This window comes from Canis lupus, chromosome 35 (assembly GCF_011100685.1).
Source record: "Canis lupus familiaris isolate Mischka breed German Shepherd chromosome 35, alternate assembly UU_Cfam_GSD_1.0, whole genome shotgun sequence".
In the NCBI taxonomy this organism is placed as follows: domain Eukaryota; kingdom Metazoa; phylum Chordata; class Mammalia; order Carnivora; family Canidae; genus Canis; species Canis lupus.
The window spans coordinates 20,211,144-20,234,501 of record NC_049256.1 but is presented as its reverse complement, the minus strand read 5'-3'; the positions used below and the strand labels follow the sequence as shown (position 1 = coordinate 20,234,501).

Here is a 23,358-nt window from a genome sequence, read left to right as displayed (position 1 = left end):
GAAAGCCCAACCTTCATGTTTCTTCTTCTTCTTTTTTTTTTTTTTAAGGAAATTAGTATTTATTTTAAAGATTTTATTTATTTATTCATGAAAGACACAGAGAGAAAGAGAGAGGCAGAGACACAGGCAGAGGGAGAAGCAGGCTCCACGCAGGGACCCTGACTTGCGACTCGATCCTGGGTCTCTGGAATCATGCCCCGGACTGAAGGCGGCGCTAAACTGCTGAGCCACCCGGGCTGCCCCTTCGTGTTTCTTCCTACCTAAATCTTGCCCTTGGCTAAAAGCTCAGCTCATGTTCCACCCTCATTATTCAATCAATTAAATATTTATTTAATGCTCTTAGTGCCACGAACCTGGCCAGGTAGTAGAAATACAAGGATCAGAAAAATCCAAGTCCCTGTTTTGGAAGAGCTTGTAGACCATCAGAGGAGACAAAGGCCCCATATAATGAACAAGTAGTGGGTACTCACCGACTTGTGCAGGTGCTAGCAGAAGTTTGTAGGTGGTGCTCTGGTGGAACAGAGAAGGGAAAACCACAGGACTTGTTGGATTCCTGTAGAATTTACTATTTAGCTTTGACAGGTTTACTTTTGACACTTGGTAAACATGACCTTGGATTGTTAATTATCTTGCTGTGTTTGTATGCTGAATTTCAAACTCATTTAAAGTCTCCTTGAAGTAGAGATTTTATCCCTCCCCTCCTTGTATTCCAAGGACATAGTAGGTACTTAATAAATATGTATCATTAGTAACAAATGTGCCAGTGGTAATGATGTGCATTATCAAACTTCAATATACTTAAAGCTGGTTTTTATTGTTTATTTATTTATATATTTATTTAAAAATATTTTAAAATTATTTATTTATCTATTCATGAGAGAGAGAGAGAGAGAAATGCAGAGACACAGGCAGAATCGAGTCCCATGCAGGGAGCCCAACATGGTACTCGATTCCGGGTCTGCAGGATCACACCCTGGGCCAAAGGCGGCGGTAAACCGCTGAGGCCACCGGGGCTGCCCTTAAAGCTCGTTTTTAAGGACAGCAGATCAGCCTTTGTAGAGGGAAGGGTTCTTTGCCTAACTGGACCCTTCCGTTGATGCTGCCTCCAGGCTGTACCCTTGGGTTTCTGACTTGAACAATCTGCTCTTTGCCTTGGGGCTTTCCAGTTCATCCCACTTCAGGATGGGTTGGGCATATGGCAGGCCATAGAACATAAGCCCAGTAGAATCTCCCCTTCATTGTCTGATTTTGAAAATGATTGGCTAGCAGGAGAAAAGTAATTGGATTAGGCTGCAAACAAGTATTGAGTTTCTGTGGTGCTCCTCAAGAATTCCTTGGGGAGCGTTAGGTTGTGATGATTTAAACAGGAATAAAATAGGGCCCATCCTCAAAGTCTTGCTGGGTGAGGCAGGGACAGATACACCAGTTGTTGCTCACACGTAGTGCCTGGGCCAGCAGTAGCAGCCCGGACGCTAGTTAGAAATGGTCATCCTCTGTCTAGTGCCTCATCTGCTGCCCCGGGGGTTGGTTTAGTGAACCCCGCCAAAGTCTGTGAACCACTGCTGCACACAGCTAACTGGGATGCAAATTAATCAGGCATAGAGGAAGCAGAAGGAAGGGAAAGATCTATTCTGCTTTTATTGGGGGGTACTGAGCTACGCTTGTGAGAGAGCCTCTCGCTGCTGAGGGGGCACACAAACTGGGTCTTGCAAGATGATGAAGGGGCATTTATCAGGCACGGTGTGTAGAAAGAACAATTCAGAGGAGCGGATGAGTGAATTTGTGCATTGTTCTGGGAACTGAGAGCCCACTGAGGTGGGTGGTGGGCTGCTGTGTGCAGCCTGCGGGGTCTGGGCCAGGGAAGAGAGCAGGAGTCCCATCAGGAGGAAGCCGAAGGGCTCTGGTGGAGTGTGTGCATTTCATCCTGCAGGCCAGGGGTCTGCAAACCTTTTCTGTAGAGGGCCAGACAGTAAATATTTTAGGTTGCACTGGCCCTGCAGCCTGTCAACAGCTACTCAACTCTGACATTGCATGAAAGCATCCATAGGTAATATGTAAATAATTGGCTGCAGCTGTATTCTTATGAAACTTCATTAATGGACACTTCTGAAATTTGAGTTATATATATATATATAATATATATATACATATATTTATATAATATATATTTAAAAAATTATTTAAATTCGGATTAGTTGACATATAGTGTAATAGTAGTTTCAGGGGTAGAATTTAGTGATTTATCAATTGCATATGACATCCAGTGCACATCACATCAGAGTTTCATATAATTTTAAATCCATCAGGCAATTTTCTTTTTGTGATTATTTTCAACCCTTAAAAAATAAAACACACACACATGTATATTTTTAGCAGGTAGGCCATACAAAAATAGGCAGTGGGCTGGATCTGGCTGGAGGCCTGGACTTTGCAGACCTTTGCTAGAGAAGAACTTCAGGTTTGATGCGTGGACTTGTGAGAATCCGCTGCCATGCATGTTTCTGGGATTTGGCCCAAACTGGTGAATCCAAATGTGAGGGTATGGGGGCTCCCCAGGGGATTCTCCGGCCTACTGAATTTTAGGGCCACTGGTGCCATCAAAGGGAAGGCCCCAGGGGGCTTAAGTTGTGAAAAGATTTTCATTTTGTGACATTTTGTGATGTGGTGCAGGACTCCTGGCTGCAGGATGCAGGGATGGAGGACGCATGGGGGTCTGAGGTGGGTGTAGCATTGTCTGTAGGGCGGCAGAGGAAGAGCCGTCCAGGGTCCGTGTAACGGGTTGCTGAGCGTAACCAACCCTCTGAAAATCGCAAATTTTTAGCGGCACGAGTTTGTGCCAATTTGTGATTTTTCTCTTTCAGGGGCTCCTTGTAGGAGCAAAAGTAAAACCGGTGGACCTTTGCAGGGAAGGTTGCTGAAAAGTGAAGAAGGAAGGGTGTTGAAAGACGCTGACAAGTACTTGGAAGTGATGGGGATGAGAAGGGAAACAGCCAGAGCTTGGAGGGACTCTGAGGAGCAGGTGTAGAGGAAGGGGAGGGTAGCCGGGCCTGCACGGTGCTGTGGAAGATTCCTAGCGAAGCTTCTCTTGGCAGTGACAAAAATCTGGGTGTGCATGTGGGAGGAGGGGTGACAGTTGGGTTTAGCCCGGAGTGGCAGGGTACTGGGAGATTTCGCACACTTCCTCCCAAGAGATTGCAGCAGGTGAACTCGGGGATGTGAGCTGGAGCCACTGCAAGAGCGAAACCTTCTAGTAGGTTCTGGGTGTGTGAAGCCAGAGGGAGAAGGCACTGCTTGCCCTCAGGCACTCAAGCACCTGCTCTGTCCGCCTCGCCCTGTGTGAGAGAGTCTGGACGGAGCACAGGTTTTATTTAAGGGAGGTGGAAGGAAAATGACCTAAGTAAGGCAGCAGAGGGGGATTTGGAAGGGCAGTGACATCCTTCTCTCTACTTGCCTGTTGTGGCGATACAAGGCGCAGGCAAGTGCCTGGAGGCAGGCAGTTCTCCACCAAGCCTCTGAGGGAAGGAAGAGAGCTGGGAAGGGCACCTCGGGGGTTTGGGGTGGGGTTTAGGGTAGAGTGGAGGGAGGGCTGTGAGGAGGTCAACAGTGGGGAGGAGGGCTGAGGTGGGGTGATGAGTCATGGGGGATGAGGAAGTCAGGAGTGGCATGTGGCTGCAAGTTGACAAGGAGGGCCTGGTGGCTGGGCATGAGGGTCAGGGTGGATGGCAGGCTTCTGGGGAGGCAGGGGTGGCTCCCTGGGGTCCCGGAGTCCTGCTCTGCTTGTCACTGGGTGCCCAGTGACCAACCCCAAACACTATGGTCTTTCCTGGGGTTGCGCATAAATGTGGTGGAAAGTTCCTTTGCGGTTCAGAGGAGGTTGCTTTCCAGAGGTAGAGGGCAGCTTGCAGAAACAGGGAATATCAAAGGGTAAGATGTGTTGAGGGCAAGATTATGAGGACTAAATCACAAACTCCATAGAATTGAGAGGACAGGGCTGGTGGAGTTAGGGCCATCCCTCTGTCCAGATCCCGCAGGAGCTTGTGCACACAGAGCAGTAGGATGAGCAGTCTCCATTCGAGGGGACTCTGGGTGAGTCCAGGAGTTGGGCTGGCCCCACTGGAAAGTGTTGCTGGGTGTTGCAATCTGGTGGCTTAACTGGACAGTCACTGAAGGGAGGCAGAGAGAGTGCAGCTGTGGCCATGTGCTTCCTGGAACAAGAGGTCGGTCTTCACAACCTCGCCTCGGTTTACATTTCTGGCTTAACGACACCAACAGCTCTGTATAGTGAATGCTTGTGCTGTCAGGCATTCAGTCAGCTTCTCTGTGAGGATTATATCATTTAACTGGTATGACAACACTGAAAGCTATGCCAGATACTTCCATTTAAACAGTGGGCCTACAGGGTGTAACTGCCTGTAGTCCTGGGGGTGGGGGCAGAGGCGGGACTTGAACCCAGGACCTGTGACAGCTGTGCTCCTAGGCACTGTACTGCAGGGCACCCACCACTTACTTCCCTGTGCTGTCCCCCAGCGGACTGTTGATATCCTAGACCTCAAATGCTCTGTGCCTTTTGCACCTGCCAGCTTTCCAACCACACCCTTCCTTCCCTCTGAGCCTTGTTCTTCCCCATTCTTGTTTCCTATTCCCATCTCTTCCTGCTCTCTGTAACCCTTACGTTGCTGTCTCCCTTGGCTCCAGGGCCAAATGGGTCCCTTCTTTTTTTTTTCTGCCTCTCCACAGCACTGTGCATACCACATTGCGGATATTACCTTATGTTTTCCATATTTATTGGTCTTTCTGCCTTGCCTGACTCTGGGAGGCCTGCCTGCCCTTCCTCTTAAGAGTTCATCCATTTTTTTTGACAGGGAGAGAGAGAGAGAGAGAGAGAGAGAGAGAGAGAACAAGCAGGGGGAACAGTAGTGGGAGAGGGAAAAGCTTAGCAGGGAGCCTGATGATGTGATGATGCGGGGTTCCATCCCAGGACCCTGAGACCATGACCAAGCTGAAGGCAGAGGCTCAACCGACTGAGCCACCCAGGCACCCCTAAATGACCATATTCTTTGTAAACCCTTAGGATACAGTGAGCTTCATGCTTCAGGGAGTGTGTGTACCTGCCACTTCCCCAGGGAACTGGGCGGATCTGGGTGGGGTAGTGGGGACTTCCTGGGAGTTGCTGCTTTAGGAGGAGGAGAAGGGGAATGTGCTGGGCGGGAGCCAGGTGGGATGGGCAGCCTATTCCAGGAAGCAGAAGCTGTTTGAGCAAAAGTGCTGAGACTCAGCTGTAGAAAAGATACACCTTGTTTGTGGGCAGTGACCGAGCATGGATCTTAGTCACCGGTGGTGTGCTTGGTGCTGTGTAGGAACTTAATAAACTGTCTGTTGAAGTGGGATTTTATTTACATTCTTGTATCGGAGTGAAGGAGTAAGTTAAGTTAAACTTGGGCGCCTGTTCATTTTACCAACTGGTTAGGTCTGCATATTGTTATTTGGAAACCTGCATTTCAGATTGATAGGCCTAATTTCTGATTGAAAAGTTAACAGAAGGCCCAGCCGGCTGCTGATAGTTGGATGTTAGGCTTGGCTTGTTTAAATATAAACTTCTCCATTCCCATTTTCATCATGTGGGGTTGATGTATGCATTCTTTGGAATGATAGATGCAGATACTAATGTCAGTTTGGGGCCAGTTTTCTCAGATTTGTTTGAACAACACGGGGAAGTTTCCTTTAGCAGCCTGTGGTCAAGTCCCATGGGTAAATGGTGCCATATACCCAAGAACTTCCAAGAGTTTTGCAGCACGGCCTCCGAATTGCATTTATCAAGAAAGATTTCTTGAAAAAGACTCTAAGGAGATCCAATCTAGAAATATGTTTTGTAGCAGGAATTCAGAATGTGTAATTTAATAACAGGACTTGGTTGTGTGCTTTCCAGAAGCTTTCTATTTAAAGTAAGTCAACCTTTTTGGTAAACAAGATAAAGGGGAAACTTGCTACAGTCTTATTAATGGCCATTTCTAGCAGTTTCACCAACATCAGTGTAGTCAGTGGGAAAAGTAATATCACATCATTTATATTGGTTAATAATGTGCTTTATTGAAAGACCGCTGTCCCTTTGGGCTCACAAACGTTGACCATCTACCACTCGATGAGCTCATTAACCCGTTTGTGCTTTTTTAGTTTATCCAAAAGATGTGCCCCTGGTCCCTTGTAGTGGTGGGACTCTGCTTACAGCTTTCTGCACTTGTGAGATGTTCGTCTTTTATGTGTTAGTAATACCAGTCTGATTTGAAGTAGGGTTTGGAAAGTCCACAGCAGCATCAAAGCAGTTTTAAGTGTTGAATTCAGATTTCTGGGCTGATACTGCTGGGGATTTCCCAACCCTCTGATTATTACCAATATTCCATTCTCAGGTATTTTTACCAAACGACAGCACAGAGCTCAGGTTCTAGTCTCATTTACAAAAGAGCAGGGGTACCTTTGAACACTTTTTGTTCAGGTGGTTCTAACTGCTTCCTTCAAACAAGGAATTCAAATGAAAAAGATTGGTTTGTGTTCCCCCTCCCCCCCACCCCCCATCCCTCAGCATCCCCTGTGCCCCATCCATCTTCTGAATGCAAAGGTATCCAGCCAGAGGTTGCTAAGGCCTCAAGGAAGTGGCTAAATTCAAAAGTCGTTTTGTGAAATTCCATGAAGTGGTTTAACTGTGAATGTCACAGGGTTAAAACTTTTTTTCCCCTGGCATTATATTTTACTCTTTGTTTTTATTTAAATTTATTTATCTATTTGTTTAAATCTTAAAAATTATTTTTAACTAATGAATTTTGTGCTTTTTATTTTGTATAAGTACAGTAAAAATCAGTTTTCTGATGACATAACTTATATGCTTATTATGAAAATCACAGAAAAGAGAAGATAATGAAGGATCCCCTCTTCTCCTTTGCAGCTGTCTGGATCCCCTCCCCACTGGCAGCCAGTGACATCCTTTCAGAGGCAGGCTTTGCATACATGTGCACAGAATCTTTTCGTCTGTTTTTCTGATAGTGTACAGTTCTTCCACTCCTTGCCTTTTTTTTTTTTTTAACTTAACAGTGGTCTCTTAGGGAGCGATTCATATCTGTATATACAAGAGTTCTGACTCTTGTGACATTTGACTTCCTTTCTGCTTTTTCTGAGAGTTCTGTTTCTTTGCTTCCAGGAACTGCCTTGTCCCTTAGCAAAGGCTGATGGTGCTGTTGGTGCTGGGTGAGGAGGTTGGGGAGGGGTCTTCCCACAGTGGCACCGCCTCCTCCGTTCTCATTCCCAAGGACTGTAGTAATAAACAACAAAATTTCAACTGAATGAATATAAAGATCAAGTTGGCTTTATTCAACGTTTCATGAATCAGACAGCATCTCATCTAGTAACAGAAAGGAGCTCTGCCAAGCTGAAGGAAAGGAAAGATTTTTAAATGCAGAGAGGGGGTGGAAAAAGGAAATTATTAGCAAAGAATGCATTATTTCAGGCAAAGTCCCCTTCCTCAGGAGAATCAGAAGGGTCCCTGGGGAGGGATTATCTCAACAGTGCTGTGAGCCAGTGATTCCAAGTTGATTGGTTAAAGTTTACATTCCCGGGGAGGTGAAACTACAATTAGTTTAGGTATTAAGTCTTTGCCGATTGGGGCTTAGCACAAGTGACTCCAATTTGGGCATGCTCTCTCCTTTTTAACAATGGAGAGCACTGATGCTCCCCCCCCACCCCGCCCCCATCCAATAGCACTTGTGGTGGGGAGAGAGATTGGGGTTTGTTTCCAGTTTCCCCTCAGATGGAGAGAAGTACATCTAGACTGAAACATGAGAATCTGAAAGATCTCCACGATCCTTGAGTCCCAGAGATGAAAATGGCTCTATCTCTAACCAGCCTGGTGTCGCTGTGCTTCTCCAGACCTCTTAGTATGCCCATCTTCTGGGAACCTACTTAGCTCTAAAATTTTGTGATTGCAGAATCCTCAATAGTAGCAAGGAAGGCTTGGTTCTATATCACAAAGAAACACTTTTTGAGGGTAAAGCCCACCAACCAAGGTTCTTTATTTTCCATTTTTTAGTGGATGTTTCTAAAAGGAATGTACATATGTTTTTTACTATCTTATTTCTGTAAGTGAAATGCGTGCATTTTGGTGCATATTGGCTGAAGTGAGTTAACATTTGGGGTTCTGAAATTTTCTTCTTTCTCCTCTGTTGGCGTGGAAGACATTTTCTATGTCCTTCTGAGTCTGTCTATCTGAACCAAGAATCAAACTGACATGAGACTGATTAACAGGAAAAAATCAAATTTAATAGTGTATGTGTAGGGAGTCCATGCAAACATGGAGATTCCAATGGCAGGCCTCTATGACAGGAAGCCTCTATGACATCCTGAGCTAAGGAGAGGGGTAAGGTCTGGAGATACAAAGAGGAGGAAGACCATTAGCAGAAAGGTGAGGAGATGTTTGGAAAACAAAGGTTGCCCTGGATGCAATGAATTTCTTAGGTAAAGAGGAGTCTGTTAACAGCTGTCTTCCTGATACCAGCTGTACTTTCCAATGTAAATTTAGGCAGTGGACAGGGAGGGGCATTCCCTGCCCCCCACCAAGATATAGGTTAGCAGTTATCCTGCAAGCATATGGCCCACTGATATACATCTAAAGGGTCTCATGACTAAGGTTTTACTAGACAGTAATGAATGACCTTTTCCTAAGGATAGCTAGCCCCCTCAAGGTCCTGGGAAGCTTGTTTCCAAAATACCGTGGAGGTTTGTACTGTCACTCACCCCCTCCCAACTTGAAAGTATATAATGAGTCACCTGTCACAACCCCAATGCAGCTTTCTCTGCCTGTCAGTCCTGTCTCCGCACTTTAATAAAACCACTTTTTTTACACTGAAAATGTCCCAGGAATTCTTCTTGACCATTTGCTCTGAACTCTATTTCCATATCACCTGGAGATGGAGTTTACAAAAGTATTTTCGCAATCTCAGCCTCATGGAGTTAACAATTACCTCAATTTTATAGTTAGCTTTACTAAATTGCAAAACTTAAGTTGACTTATGTGGTTTTTATCTTTCTATTCAAGTATTTGAGTGTCTTTAGACATATCTTTGTTTGATTGCTGGTTCTGTTATCTTAGTTTAAAAGAAGGGCAAAATGTGGTTGTAGTCTAAAAATAATCATTTTATTAAGATTTAGGGTGAGGCTCAATTTCTGCATACTAATGAATACTGAATTGTAAGTGTGCATCTTAGCTAGGTGGAATCACAGAGAGAATTTGAAGGCAGGTAGGGAGCGATAAAACTATTTAGAAATTGATCATTCACGAGTTTTTATGAGAGCTGGAGAATCAGATCTTGTATGCTTGGCAACCCTGAAACATTTACTAGAGTAATATGTGTCTCACTTTAGTCCTCTGTTGCAAAGTTTCCAGAAGAATTTGAGTGTTAGGAAAAGGCAATGAAAATGGTCATCAGAACAACTTAGCTTCACAATTATGTGAAGATTGCTAAATGAGAGGAAATAACTTTGAGTAAAACAACAACAACAACAACAACAACAAAAACCCAAAAAAACCCCTAAGGATAGCAAAAGCCATAGAGCAAGGAGTGGCCATCAGTGAAGACCTTCAAATGCTGGTTAAGAACCTTAGGTGGGGTGCATCACTAATGCATCTCATTTCCCCAAGAAGGCCTTAAACATGATGGCTTCTGTGGAGAGCTCCTTTGTTGTGTTATTTTGTAGTTAGCCCTCATAAGCTCAAGTGAAAATACCAAGGGTCTCCACAGTATTTTAGGAAATGACTTGCACATCTTTCAAAGAGTTCCCTTTGCTTTATCATAGATGGATCACAGGTTTTGGTAAAAAGATTTTTTTTAAACTTTTTGTTTTGGAGTAATTTTAGATTTATGGAAGAGTTGTAATGGTAGTACAAGGAGTTTTTGTATATGCCTCAGCCAGTTTTCCCCAATGGCAGCATCTTACATTACCATAGTACATTTGTCAAAACTGAAAAAATCAACATGGATATATTATATTAACTGTTAAATAAATTCCAGACTTTTTTAATTTTACCAATTTTTCCACTACTGTGCTCTTTTATCCCAGGATCCTGTATGTTACAAGTCACCCATTTACAGTGTGTACAGTTCAAAATGTTTTCTAGTATAGTCACAGAGTTCTGTGCCCATTGTCACAATCTAATTTTGGAACATTTGTGTCCCTCCTGCCCCAAAGAAATCCCCATATCGTTAGCAGTTCCCACTTCTTCCCAAATCTTACTTCTCTTTTTCTCCCTCTGTCCAGGCCCTGGCAACCACTAACCTACATTCTTTCTCTGTAAATTGACTTATCCTGGCTGTTTCCTATCCTATATATGGAGTCATATAATGTATGTTTTTGTGATTCTTTTTTTTTTAATTTTCAAAGGTCTTGGTGGTTTTTGACTGGGTGTTCATGCTCTGTTGTACTTAAACTGTGGAGATATTTTGAGACCTGGATCTAAAGCACAAACCTTTTAAGCAAATTTGGGTTTCCCTCTGCCAGGGCACCTGGGAGCACTCCCAATCTGGGCTCACTTAAAGTACATTTTCTGCTTTGGAATTTTTTTTTTTTTTTTTTTTTTTTTTGTGGTCATACAGGGCATATAAATTTAGGCCTCCAAGCTCTCATTCTCAGGGGTGTCTTTGTACATTTTGTCTCTCCACTGAGAGTCACAGCCCATATAAACACACATTCCACTGTCTTGGCTGTGGGAAGAACAATTTTCCCTAGTGAGGGGTTGCCTTTTAGGAGTTTAAGACCAGTCCTGGCTTCAAGACATGTCTTCACTTTATGCAGAGTCTCCAGTTTTGTCTTTTCTCAGCCTGCTTTGTTTCTAGGGCCTAAGCTCTGGACTCTCTGGAGGACATGCCAGCTTACATGTCTGATTTCTGCTTTTTTGCATTTCTGGCTTCGGAGGAATTTGTTTACTTTCTCACTAGTTCAGTTGTGCATGAAAATGATCAAGCATGTCAGTATGAGCTCATGTTTAGCTTAACAAACATAGATGATTTCCATTTTGGAATGTTTTAATATGTGTGTATACTCAAGAGTTGGTATATACACCTATTTTCTTTTGCTGTCAGCTCAAAGGTTCTGCTGGAGTGACAATCCACTAGCAGTGAGTACACCTGTACCCAGATCTTGGTTTCTAATACCTTTCTCCAAAACAAAATAAATAAAAACAAAAACAAAAGCTCCTAGTGATGAGAATGTTTCAAATCGACACAGGAGCCCACCCAAAAAGAGCTTGGAATGGCTAGAACTGGAAATATTTGAGCAACGGAGTAAAGAAGCCTTAGATTATAAAAGTATAGATTATAGATCTATAATCTACAGATTATAAGCCAAAGTATAAAATAAACATCAAGGAGTTCACAGTGATATAAATAAATAAGTAAATAAATGGGGAAAATAGACAAATTTCCTTGCAGACGAATTCCAAATAATACTCTTCCCTCAGGGGAGGGGTAGTATAACTTTCCACTCCGTGAATGTGGGCTGTGCATCATGACTTCCTTCCAAAGAGAATAGTTTGGAAACGGAAGGTGGGGGACAATAGTTGGACAGTGCAAGAACTTAGTAAGTCTGACCTCCGTCAAGTGACGAAGACCAATATCAGTGATAATTATATTGGTAGTGCGTTACCCTTCGTATGGTGTGGGGAAAGTAACACTTCTGTCATCTTTCTTTCCAAAGCCCATAACCCTTATCTAATTATGAGAAAAACATTAGACAAATCCCAGTTGAGGGAGTCTACAAAGTATCAGACTAGTACTCCTCAAACTGTCAAGGTCATCAAACACAAGGAAAGTCTGAGAAACTGCTAATCATGCCTACGGTAAGGGATTGTTGTGAATATCAGATGAGGTAGGTGATCCCTGGGGAAGGTGTTAGCAGACACCAAATGACATTTTTTTAAAATTTATTTATTTATGATAGTCACACAGAGAGAGAGAGAGAGAGAGAGAGAGAGACATAGGCAGAGGGAGAAGCAGACCCCATGCACCGGGAGCCTGATGTGGGATTCGATCCCAGGTCTCCAGGATTGCACCCTGGGCCAAAGGCAGGCACCAAACCGCTGCGCCACCCAGGGATCCCACCAAATGACACGCCAAACCGTGGCGCCATCCCTGCCACCCAGGGATCCCACCAAATGACATTTGCTGTCATTTCCTCATTGCCCGCTCAGTCCCTCTTTTGAAGCTAATAGAGAAAAATGTTAGCACTTCAGTGAGGTGGGTGTGGGTGGGTTCAGCTAGTATCTGATGAACAGGAAGAAAACATTGGACTTTGCAGATGCTAGAGGAGGAAGGAATTTGGATACTCCAAGGCAGAAAAGATGGGGCAGAAGGATTAAGTGAAGATGTGGATGACAGGTGGAAGGAAAGCTTTTTTTTTTTTTCTTTTTGACCATAGTGAAATGGGAAGGTGGAGATCTAAGCTGATAGGTGAGTAGGTTTCGTGTACCTAGGAAGTGTGAAAGAACCTTTTTATCAGGTAAACATTACTTATCAACTGAAACCTGGGGTTGTTAGTTTGGGTGTGTTCCTAACCACCAGGGTGGCTTTGCATGTGGGAATATTAGGAAAATCAACTGTCTTCTAAAGCAGACACCAAGGCATAGTTTTTTACTTATTTACCAGACATTTGGGTATATAAAAGACACAACTTTGATTTCTTGGGATGAAAGGAAAATACAGGGGCGTCTGAGTGGCTCAGTGGTTGAGTGCCTGCCTTAGGCCCAGGGTGTGATCCTGGAGTCCCGGGATCGAGTCTCACATCAGGCTCCCTCCATGGAGCCTGCTTCTCCCTCTGCCTGTGTTTCTGCCTCTCTCTCTCTCTCTCTCTCTCTCTGTGTCTCTCATGAATAAGTAAATAAAATCTTAAAAAAAAAAAAAAAAAAAAAAAACAAAGGAAAATACAACTTAAGCCCTGAGGAGGTATATGGGTCATAGGTATACTTACTCTATCATATGGCAATATTTCTCATTCCAGCTTCCAGTCATAGTGCAAATCTAGCTATATGTAAAGCTTTTTACAATGAGTGCTTCCTATATACTGTGCTAAATACACACTCTGCACGAATTATCTCAAGTAAGCCACACAACAACCCTGTTGGTAAATCATATACCCCCATGAAAAACTGGGAACAAATATGTGACTTGGGTGAGATCCCGTGGCTGGTCAGCAGTACAACCAGGATTTCAACCTAGGAATTTTGAGTTCCAACCCTAGACTCCTATCCACTCTTGTATTTTATGTCTAAGGGTATGAAATGCAGCCTCAAAGTGGGAATGATTAGGTGAATATTTGGAAAATCTGGGAATGAACTAGACTACAAAGAAGTTTTGCAGTTGCCCCATTTGACTTGTGCAGGGGTACCATGACCTGGGGAACATGTTTTGCTCTCCTGTCCATAGCAGGTGATGCTCTGCAAGGGTAGGTGGCCACAGTCCACTCTGTGCTGTTGGAGTCACAACCCCTCTGCCCTGGTTTTTAGTGCTGGGTGTCAGTTTAAGAACTGTTCCAGTTTAAGAACACTGGAAAACTGAGGTGTAGCTGAAGGAAGATGAGCCTTGTACCTGGTTCATACGAGGATAGATAAAGGAGAAAGATGTGTTTAACTTAAAAGCCTTATATGATTGCAGTTTTCAGATATTTGAAGAATATAATTGTGTCCTCAACAAAATTAAACTCATGGGACAGAAACTTTAGGTTTCAATTCATCATAAAGTTCCTTATTAATGAGAGTTGTGTAGATGAAAGAAGAGCGTTGGTGTTCATGAGTCCGCCATCCCTGGCAGTATTCAAGCAGAGGCTGTAAGATGACTCATCATCAGGAGCTATGCCCTTCCTTCCCCATGTCCCTACCTGCGTGCCCTGAGTCCTGTTGCTTATCCAGCTGCCACTCTATGTGATTCTGGTTTTAGTGTTAATTGACTAACTGACAGTGGCTTAAGGAGCAGCCTTTCTTGGCGGGCATTTAAAGGTCACAGGATCTGTAAATGTTAAGCAGTAAATGAATAGTTGGATTAAATCATAGTATTTTCAAGCTATGGAACCATATACAGGCATTGGAATAAAGGCAGATTTGAAGATGTCCATCACATTGAATAAAAGCAAGTTGCTGAACAATGTGTATATTATGATCCCATGTCTCATTTAAATAAAAAAAATCAAAATACTTTCTCTCTCTCTCTCTCTCTCTCTCTCTCTCTCTCTCCAGTTCTGGAATGATAGTTACCAAAATGTAGCTAGTGGTCACAGTGACCTTGACCTTCTCAACAGTCATCCAGATGATTGGGGAGGGCCAAGGAAACTTGTAAATTTTTACATCTCTCTCTTTTTTTTTTAAACATAGCATTTGGCATTTAAAAACTTTAAAAGGAAAGAGCTTCAAGACCTAAAGGAATGAAGTAGTTGTGCAAAATAAGTTGGTGTGGTGGTTGCTTTGGGGCTATCACAGTTCTGAAGCCCATAGGGTTGCAGAAAAAGGTGTCAGGAGACAAAGAAGGTGGAGTTCTTACACACTTAGAGTTCTGAGTATCTGGGTGAATGGGACTGTTTGACAGGAAAGCGAAACAATGTGACTTCTGCTTTGGGCCACATTAAGAGGAGAGCAGAAAAAAAAAAAAAAAGAGAGCAGACTTTCAAAAATGAGATGTCTTTGGAGGAAAGTGAGCTGTGAGTGATCAGAGCTGGGAAGATGGAGGTTTGGAGAGCACCAGCATCTGAAGGCAGAGGAAGCCAGGAAAAGGCATGACCTTGGTGGCATGGTGTAAGCTGAGGTCACAGAGACTTGCCTTGGCCAGCATTTCCACTGAGCATGCATAGAGGAGCCAGGAAGGGCAGATTAGAAAAGGTAATTTATTTATTTTTTATTTTTAAAAGGTTTTATTTATTCATGAGAGACACAGGCAGAGACATAGGCAGAGGGAAAAGCAGGCTCCCTGCGGGGAGCCCTATGTGGGACTTGATCTTAGGACCCTGGGATCATGCCCTGCACTGAAGGCAGACACTCAACTACTGAGCCACCCAGGTGTTCCTAGGAAAGGTAATTTAGACTAGTAGTTTGGGGTTGGGTGATGATGGGAGGGGTGTTGCAGGGTCCTCAGGTGGGAGGAAATGGACATATGTGTAGACCACTCATGAGAGCAGTCTGGTGACTTTGGAAGAGAGACAAGACATAATGGCAGGAAGGATCAAGGGGGAGTTTGGTGTTTGTTTTTTAAGATGGGAATTGTCCATGTTTGAAGATAGTGGTGAAGCTGAAACCTGGGGAGAAGAAGCTGACAGACATGGTGGTATACAGTAGATTAAATCTGAGAACACTAGGCCAGCTGAGGACACTGACAGAAGGTCCCTTCTCCACCCAGGAGAGTGGGATTGGGCCTGACTTACTTCACGGTGGAGATGGGAAGGAGGGGTGCTCCTGCTGAATAGCTCTGGCTTTGGTTTTTGGGTAAAAATATGAAAAGTAAGTTACCAGGGGCTCCTGGGTGGCTCATCAGTTAAGCGTCTGCCTTCAGCTCAGGTCATGATCTTGGAATCCTGGGATTGAGCCCTGCGACAGGCTCCACGCTCAGCAGGGAGTCAGCTTGAGGATTCTCTCTCTCTGCTCCTCACACATTCTCTTTCTCTAATACATAAATAGGGACGCCTGGGTGGCTCAACCGTTGAGCAGTTGAGCGTCTGCCTTTAGCCCAGGGCATGATCCTGGAGTCCCGGGATCGAGTCCCACATTGGGCTCCCTGCAGGGAGCCTGCTTCTCTCTCTGCCTATGTCTTTGCCTCTCTCTCTTTTTGTGTCTCTCATGAATAAGTAAATAAAATCTTAAAAAAAATAAATAGTCTTTAAAAAACCCTAACTTATCAGTATTTATTGTTCAGAAAGAGTGAAGTGGACAGAAGCCATCAAAAAGGTAGAATGGGCTCCGTGTCCCAAAGACGCAGGGCATCCTAAAGGCTTAAGGCATTCTAGGGCAGTTCACAGTATCTGTGGTTTACAGCACTCATTCCCAAACAGTGGTCACCATCGGAATTACTTGGGCGTCTCTTTAAACACAGGGATGCCTGGGACCTACCCCTGATCTTTCTGAGTCTGAATTTCCTAAGAAGTCCCAGTCTAAGACTCTTAGGAATTTAAAGAATCAGTGTACCCTTCAAGAGCTGCCTGGGACATGCTGATGGCCTTTAAGAGGAAGCATGACTTTCCAAACCATAAATACTGAGTATAGTGTGAAAGTTTGCTTGTCTGAGCATTGACTCCTTGAGGGACTTGTTCTAACTAAATTTTTGCTCACTTGGGAATTTCAAGTCTACCATGGTAATCAGGCAACGTGGTATTTCTCAGGCTGAGCAGCTTCTGTATGTGCAGGTATGTGTTTGTTCATTGTTCTCAGCCTACCATGTCTTGTTCTTCCTCAACTCCAAGGCCTCTCTGACTGCCCCTCAGTCCTTTTTCTCTGAGTGCTCTTCACAGGGTTGCTTCTTACTCACGCTTCATATGGTGTTCGCATTTTACTTTCAAACATAGGGAGAAAACCAGTGTTCTGTTAAATTTCTTCCTTTCTTGACCTGACCAATGGAAATGACTCTTTCGTATTAATTAATCCAGAAGTCGCTCTTAGTTATGTGACTCTTTCCTACTCCTCTTTGTTAGAGATAGAGATTGCTGGATCTCTTCTGGTTTTGTAAACTATTTTAAATTTGTAAAAATAGGAATTTGGAACTGTTTTCACAGGGAAAGTGGGAGGAAGAAAGGGTGTTCTGTGGGACCACAGTAGAGACCACCCCAAAGAACATTTCCCATTAAGTGTGTGTGGAAGAGCCATTTAGATACTTTTGCAAAATATGTTACATATGTTTTGTTATGAAATTTTCTGGATTAGCCTAACAATAAATCTTATTTCCTTCCTCATTTGACAGCAAGATCCAGGCTTACTGAAATTAGATTACTTGCCCAAGGACATCCAACTAGCTAGTGGCAGAACTGGGTTCATGTGCTTTCCAGTATGGCAGGCTTACTACTTTGTTCATGTCTTTGGAATTAGTAAGATGTATCCATGGTAAGAAGGCTGGACCTTTGAATTAAATGCTTACTGTAAATGGAGTTTCAGGTTTTTAAACATTCCAGACAGCTTAGGAATTTGCTCTTATGTCCTTGGGAGGACTTTATGTTAATATCTGAAATGAGCAAATTGTGATGGTCAGAGATGTTTCAGAGGAATAAACAGAGGTTATTTTTATCTCTAAGATGTTTAAATTTGAAGTACATGGTTCCAAACAACTTGGTAAATAATAGTTTTATAGCCATGTTTACAGGCTGCAGGTTTTGCCTAAAGCTTTCCACATGTCAGAATGTGGAACTTGTTCAGTTAACTAGAAATTGATCTTGGGGAATAACTCAAGGCTCTGTGTTTTTTTCTGAATTTCTGGTTTATTTACTTTCAAAAGTAGATGGCTTTTTTTCTCGTGTGGTTTTCTTAAGTCTCAGACCCAGTTAGAGTTTAAATCCCTTTACGTTGTCTGAGATGTACCTTTGATAGAATATTCCTGTTTGTGCTACTTCTCCAAGGGCTGTCCCAGTGTACTGCCTCAAAGCCGTGGCAGTTCAGGCTGGTATCTTTGACTCCAGATTCAGACCAGTGGTCAGGCAGGAAAGAGTGTGCACTAAACTTTCTTCTCTTTTCTTTCTTTTCTTTTCTTTTCTTTTCTTTTCTTTTCTTTTCTTTTCTTTTCTTTTCTTTTCTTTCTTTCTTTTCTTTTCTTTTCTTTTCTTTTCTCTTTCTCAACCTCTTTTTCTGTTTCTCATTCCCTCACCTTGGGTTTTAGGAAGGATGATGAAAATGAGGGCACTTGAGTTTTTAAGTGCTTAGGAGAGTGGGGATGGTATACCAGAAGCACCATTGAAGATGGACCATGTGCTGGTGTAGCCACTGTGGACAGCAGCATGGAGGATCCTTAAAAAAACTAAAAATAGAACTACCCTATGATCCAGCAATTTCTCCTCTGAGTATATACACAGAGGAAATGAAATCACTCTTTTAAAGAGTTATCTTCACAGTCCATATTCATTACAGCATTGTTCATAATAGCTAAGATGTGGAAACAATCTAAGTGCCCATTGATGGATGAATGGATAAAGAAAATGTGATACACACACATATACACACACACACAACAGTGGAATGTTGTTCAGCCAAAAAAGGAAAGGAAAGCCTGCTATTTGTAGCAACATGGATGAACCTTGAGGATATTATGCTAGATAAGATGAATCAGACAAAGACAAATACTGTATGGTTTTACTTTTGTGTAAATCTAGAAAGACTGATGATGTCTGTAATCATACTGAAAATCTATAGATTCTTATTCAGGAGGCCGAGAGGGGTGGGGTGAAGATCGAGTACCTGCAGAATGAATGGAATCCCTGCAGGTGCTGAAGCTTTCAGCAAATTCCAACCCTCCTACCCCCATTTCCTTCCTCCTCAGAGTTTATTGATGTCAAGTAGTAGATAAAGTCAGGGAGTCAGACACAGCTGTTTATTAACTGCCTGGGAAACCTTGGGCAAGTTACTAACCCTCTTGTGTTGGGCACTGTCCTAGGTAATAGGTTTACAGAGATGAATAAAACTTGTTCCTTGCCTATAGGGAACTCAAGCCTAACTGGAATACAGGCACACAAACAAATAATTGCAGTTACATGTGACAATTAAAATAATAGGTACATATAAGTAGTACAGAGCTAGTAGCATAGAGGCAGATATCTAGTCCACCATGTGTGTCCAAGGATGGGAGTAGGAGGGTGGAGAGAGGAGGGGGAGAAGTAGGGAATTGGGGGTCAGGTGATGGTAGGGAGTGGGCTGTACCTGAAGGTCTTGGCAGAGATGTGGCTGGATTGTTCTAAGCAGTTCATTTAACACAGGATGGTTTGAGTATGTACAGATGAATTGCCACAAAATTTGGGGAGTTTTTTTGTTTTTGTTGTTTTGGTGGAGGGGATTTAGCTTTGTGATAGGAGTATCTTCTTGTTCATGCCCAAAGGGAAGTACTAGAGGAAAGTGGGTGTCGCCACTTGGCCACACATATCCATGTGCTTTTGTGAGACAGCTGCACCTGTGTGGAGAACCAGCTCCTCTCCATGTGTAAATTGGTAGAGCCACTTTGAAGGACAGCTTTTGGCAAAATCCACAAAAATTTAAAAATGTGCATGGGTTGACACAGCAATTTCACGTCTCAATATTTCCAAATGTGCACAAGCAGACGTGGGTGGGGATGCTCACTGGAGCAATAATGAGAAACTGCAAGCTCCTGCTATATATCCATCAGTAAGGGAATTGCTAAAGGAGCCATGCTCATTGCATACCGTGAAATATTATGCAGCAGGTAAAAAAAAAAAGGCAGTTGGCTCTATATGGACTAATATAGTTCTCCATGACATAGCTTTGAATGGAAAGAAAGCGAGTTGTAGCATGATAACTACAATGCACTACCTACTTATGAAAAAGAAAACAGAAACCTGTATTTAATGTAAAGAAAAGGTTTGGGGAGATAAACACTTCAAACTGATACCTCCTCTGGGAGGATGGGAAAGACTGGAAAGTCAAAGGGGACTTGTCTGTAGGGTTAACACATTTTCAAACAAGGAAAAATTACTGATGTATTACATGCAAAAGTGAACTTTAAAAAAAGCACTCCTCAGCTATTTTTGGTGCAGTAAACTGTTTCTCAAACCTGCCTGAAGATAAGGAATGGCTTGGAATGCTTGTAAAAAAAACCCCGGATTTCCAGCCCCAAGAAAATCAATCTCTCTCTCTCTCTCTCTCTCTCTCTCTCTATATATATATATATATATATATATATATTAAAGATTTTATTTATTTACTCATCACACACACACACACAGAGGCAGAGACATAGGCAGAGAGAGAAAAACAGGCTCCATGCAGGAAGCCTGATGTGAGACTTGATTCCGGGACTCCAGGATCACGCCCTGGGCTGAAGGCAGATGCTCAACTGCTGAGCCACCCAGGTGTCCCAAGAATCGATATATTTAATAAGCAACCCAGGTGATCCCTACCAGCAAAGTTGGGAAACCTTAAGGTAGAGCCAGTCCCAGATAATACTCAGGAATTTTACTTTTCCTGGGTATTTCTCAGCCTTGTTCATTAAAGTGAAGCAAGAGTCACTGTTAAATGCAGCTCTCTCTTGCTTTCTTCCTTTGGGAGTCAAGTAGAGTAAGAGAAGATCAACATACCTCAGTCCACCTCCAGAATTTAAAATATAGAGGTAATGGCCCCCTCTGTGTAATATTGAGGGCTCGCCCAATTTTGGGGAGTCTTGTAGACACGCAGGTGTTAGTTATCCATCTAGGGATTAAGGCCCAGCCATCAGCTGTGGCTAAGTGACTAGGGTCCTGCTTTCCTAGGGTGGTTGCCCATTCCTTGTATGCCTTTCTGCCAGTGTCCGCTTCCAACCCTGGGTTGCCATCGAGTATTCTCTAGCCTCTTTTTGTGAATGGTGTCACAGTTGACAGTGTCCCATCCTCTGCCTGTCCTCCCATCTGCAAGATGACCAGGGATGCTGTGATCATCAGACTTGGCTTTGCCAGACAGGCTAGACTTCCCCATCAGTGCCAGCACCGGTACAGACCCCTGGAATGCTTCTCTGATGTTAGGTGGGGCATCTTCCTGCCCATCTTGCTGTGAGTTACTGGCTAGAGACCCCCTGAGTTCCTAAGATACATTTCGATTTTAGGGGGAGTGATGTCAAAGATTTTGGAGCTGGGTGAGAGGCCTTTTGGGGAGCACTGTGCTGGCAACAATAACTTGGTGGTCACAGCTATTTAGTTCTTGTACTTGGCTTTGCTAATTAGTCTATAGTCTTGATTTTGTTAGGAAACTTATACTTGACGGGGCTCAGAGCTGGATACCACCAACCAACCAGAATACCTTTTCATCCATTCACCATGACAAATACAACAGATATGCAGGATGGAAATACTGATGTTAGTCATTCCATTTATATCCTACACAAGATACTTTCCCTGCAAATTTAAAGTCTCATCATACGTAAAGGGGGTCAGCTGTCTGGGCGTCACAGTCATGGGGATTGAGCTATGCTGGTGGACCCAGCTGCATCATATGGCTGTACCTGGGTCAGCTGGTTGTGGTACCTGTTCCCCCAAAGGGTGCTCACGTACTCAACTTTTTTTTCTTTTGTTGTTTAATAGAATCTTTGCAGGCCTCCCCTTTCTGTACACACATTATCTTTTCCAGGTAGATCATAGTATCGTGGATTAGATTATGGTTTGTTTTAGTTACATTCCAGCCTCAAGGACAGGGCAGCCTGCCAGGTACCTTGAGTGAGAGAGTAACAAAGGGGAACAGAGGACAGGGAGTTCTGTATGGCTGTAATGATAGCCTCACCTCTCTGGACAGAAGTGGTAAGGTCAGGGGATTTTCAATATCTGAAGAGTACTGTCTCTTTTGATAAATGTAATACCAGTTCTTTCCATTGTGTTCTCCAAATATTTGTCCATCAGTGATAAATAACTTCTCCATTATGTTCCAGAGTTACAAAAACTGTTGGCGTGTAAGGGTTTCCATTTTCACCCTTGCCTGGGTGAGTGGAATCAATTGAGAAATATTCACAGGTCTCAGCTGGGATGCTAGGTATCAGCTTTGATACTGGAAAAACTAACATGGAGATGTCAGTACGGCTCTGGGGCTAAGGAGTAGCTCCTGAAAACCTGGATTGAACTGATTTATACCAATGTGGGGTGGAACAGCATGTTGTTGCCCCTTGGCCAGCGAGAGGTGGGGGAGACTGAGCAGCCTTTAGGGAGGCATCTCAGGAGGGAGTCTGGACCTCAAGGTCCTGTTCCCTCCCCTAGAAAAAGGAAGGATCCCCCTAGTGTCAGTCATACCTTCCTTTGGGCATACTGAGTGAGGGCAAGGGGGAAAAAAAGAGAGGATTTCTGCTCAGTGTTCTAGAGAGAAGTCTTGGATTGTATGTGAGCCCAGGAGGAGAGGTTCTCGGCTTGTAAAGATGTGAGTAACCTTTGGCTTGATTAAATACTCATTCTCTTAGAAACTCTGGAAGTGAGCTGGTACTCTCATTTTAAAACTGAGGAATTTGAGTCATTTGTTCAGGGTCACCCAGGTCTATGTGGAGGGCACGGACTTCAGCCAGGGCCCCCTGATGCCTAACCCCAAGCCATGCCATCATACCAGGTTGCCTGTCAGAGGATGTGTGTGGTGCTAACCCTTCCTTAAATTCACGGTGAGTTAAAATAATCTTTTAATAGGCCAAGGCCTAAGATAGTCAATATGTGTACCTGTACCCTTTAATTGTGCTCTACACGCACAGCATCCACTTAGCGTGACCCCTTCAACATCTGGTTCCTGTGCAGAGGTGAGCTCTCTCAGATGCTCATGGGGTTCGTGTCTCACATGCGGGGGAATCGCGATGCCTCATACCTGAGTGGTCTTTTGTGCTTGCTACAGCCCTTTCTCTAGAAGGCTGGTACCAGAGCACCTGCTATTTTTTGCATATTGTAGCAGTAGCACAGTGCCTGAACCCACCCAAGCTCTCTGGGGTTATTTAATTGAGTAAATGTCTTCACCTACTTCTGAGTTCAAGAGAGAAGAAGATGGAAGGGAGAGAGAAGGCCAGAAAGAGAAGATAGAATAAAGTAGGAGCAAGCAGAAGGAGAGGATGGAGGGGGATGATACTAAGGGAGTGAAAGAAAAGAATTTTTAAAAAGGAGAAGACGACAGGAGAGGTCACACAATATTGTGCTTCCTCCTCCACCTGAGACAGCCCTGCCCCTTTTGGGGGGCACTGGCTGTCCTTGTCTTTGGCAGTACATGGGAAGGGGCATCACCACAGCCATGGCCAGTGTGGCCTCTTTTGTTGCCAGAGTGTCATTCATGATTCGTCAGTAGCAGCCTCCAAGATGGGAAATGCTCTCAACAGGCAGGTACTTTGGTGGCTGACAAGTAGGCAAGGTTAAATCACCTGGTTTCTATTTTTAGCATGCTGTTAGTCCTAAAGCCGATTGGTCCAAGGTAATCATTTGCTACTTTATTCTATTTTAATTGTGTGTCTCACTAAACTCAGTTTCGGCTACATCAAACTGGTTTTTTCTCCTTTCCCTTTAATTCTTAAATTTTAAGTTCTAGATATTTTATTGTTTGGGGTGCACCCATAAGTGGGATTATTTTCTTAATTTCACTTTCTGCTGGTTCATTATTGGTATATGGGAATGCAACCGATTTCTGTACATTGATTTTGTAGCCTGAAACTTTACCAAATTCAT

At 43.5% G+C, this 23,358-nt stretch overlaps 1 protein-coding gene across 3 annotated transcripts in view; it reads left to right on the top strand.

Annotated features, from left to right (window-relative positions):
* The window catches only part of MBOAT1 (membrane bound O-acyltransferase domain containing 1), a 115,026-nt gene that overhangs the window by 5,733 nt on the left and 85,935 nt on the right, over positions 1-23,358 (top strand). The window contains exon 1 of one of the 3 annotated variants that reach the window (XM_038584264.1): positions 14,849-14,899. The exons of the other annotated variants lie outside the window; for them this stretch is intronic. Coding sequence (XP_038440192.1) covers positions 14,864-14,899 — 36 coding nt within the window. The 5' untranslated portion in view covers positions 14,849-14,863. Of the gene's footprint in view, positions 1-14,848; positions 14,900-23,358 lie in introns of those variants that run through there. 3 annotated transcript variants of the gene reach the window in all.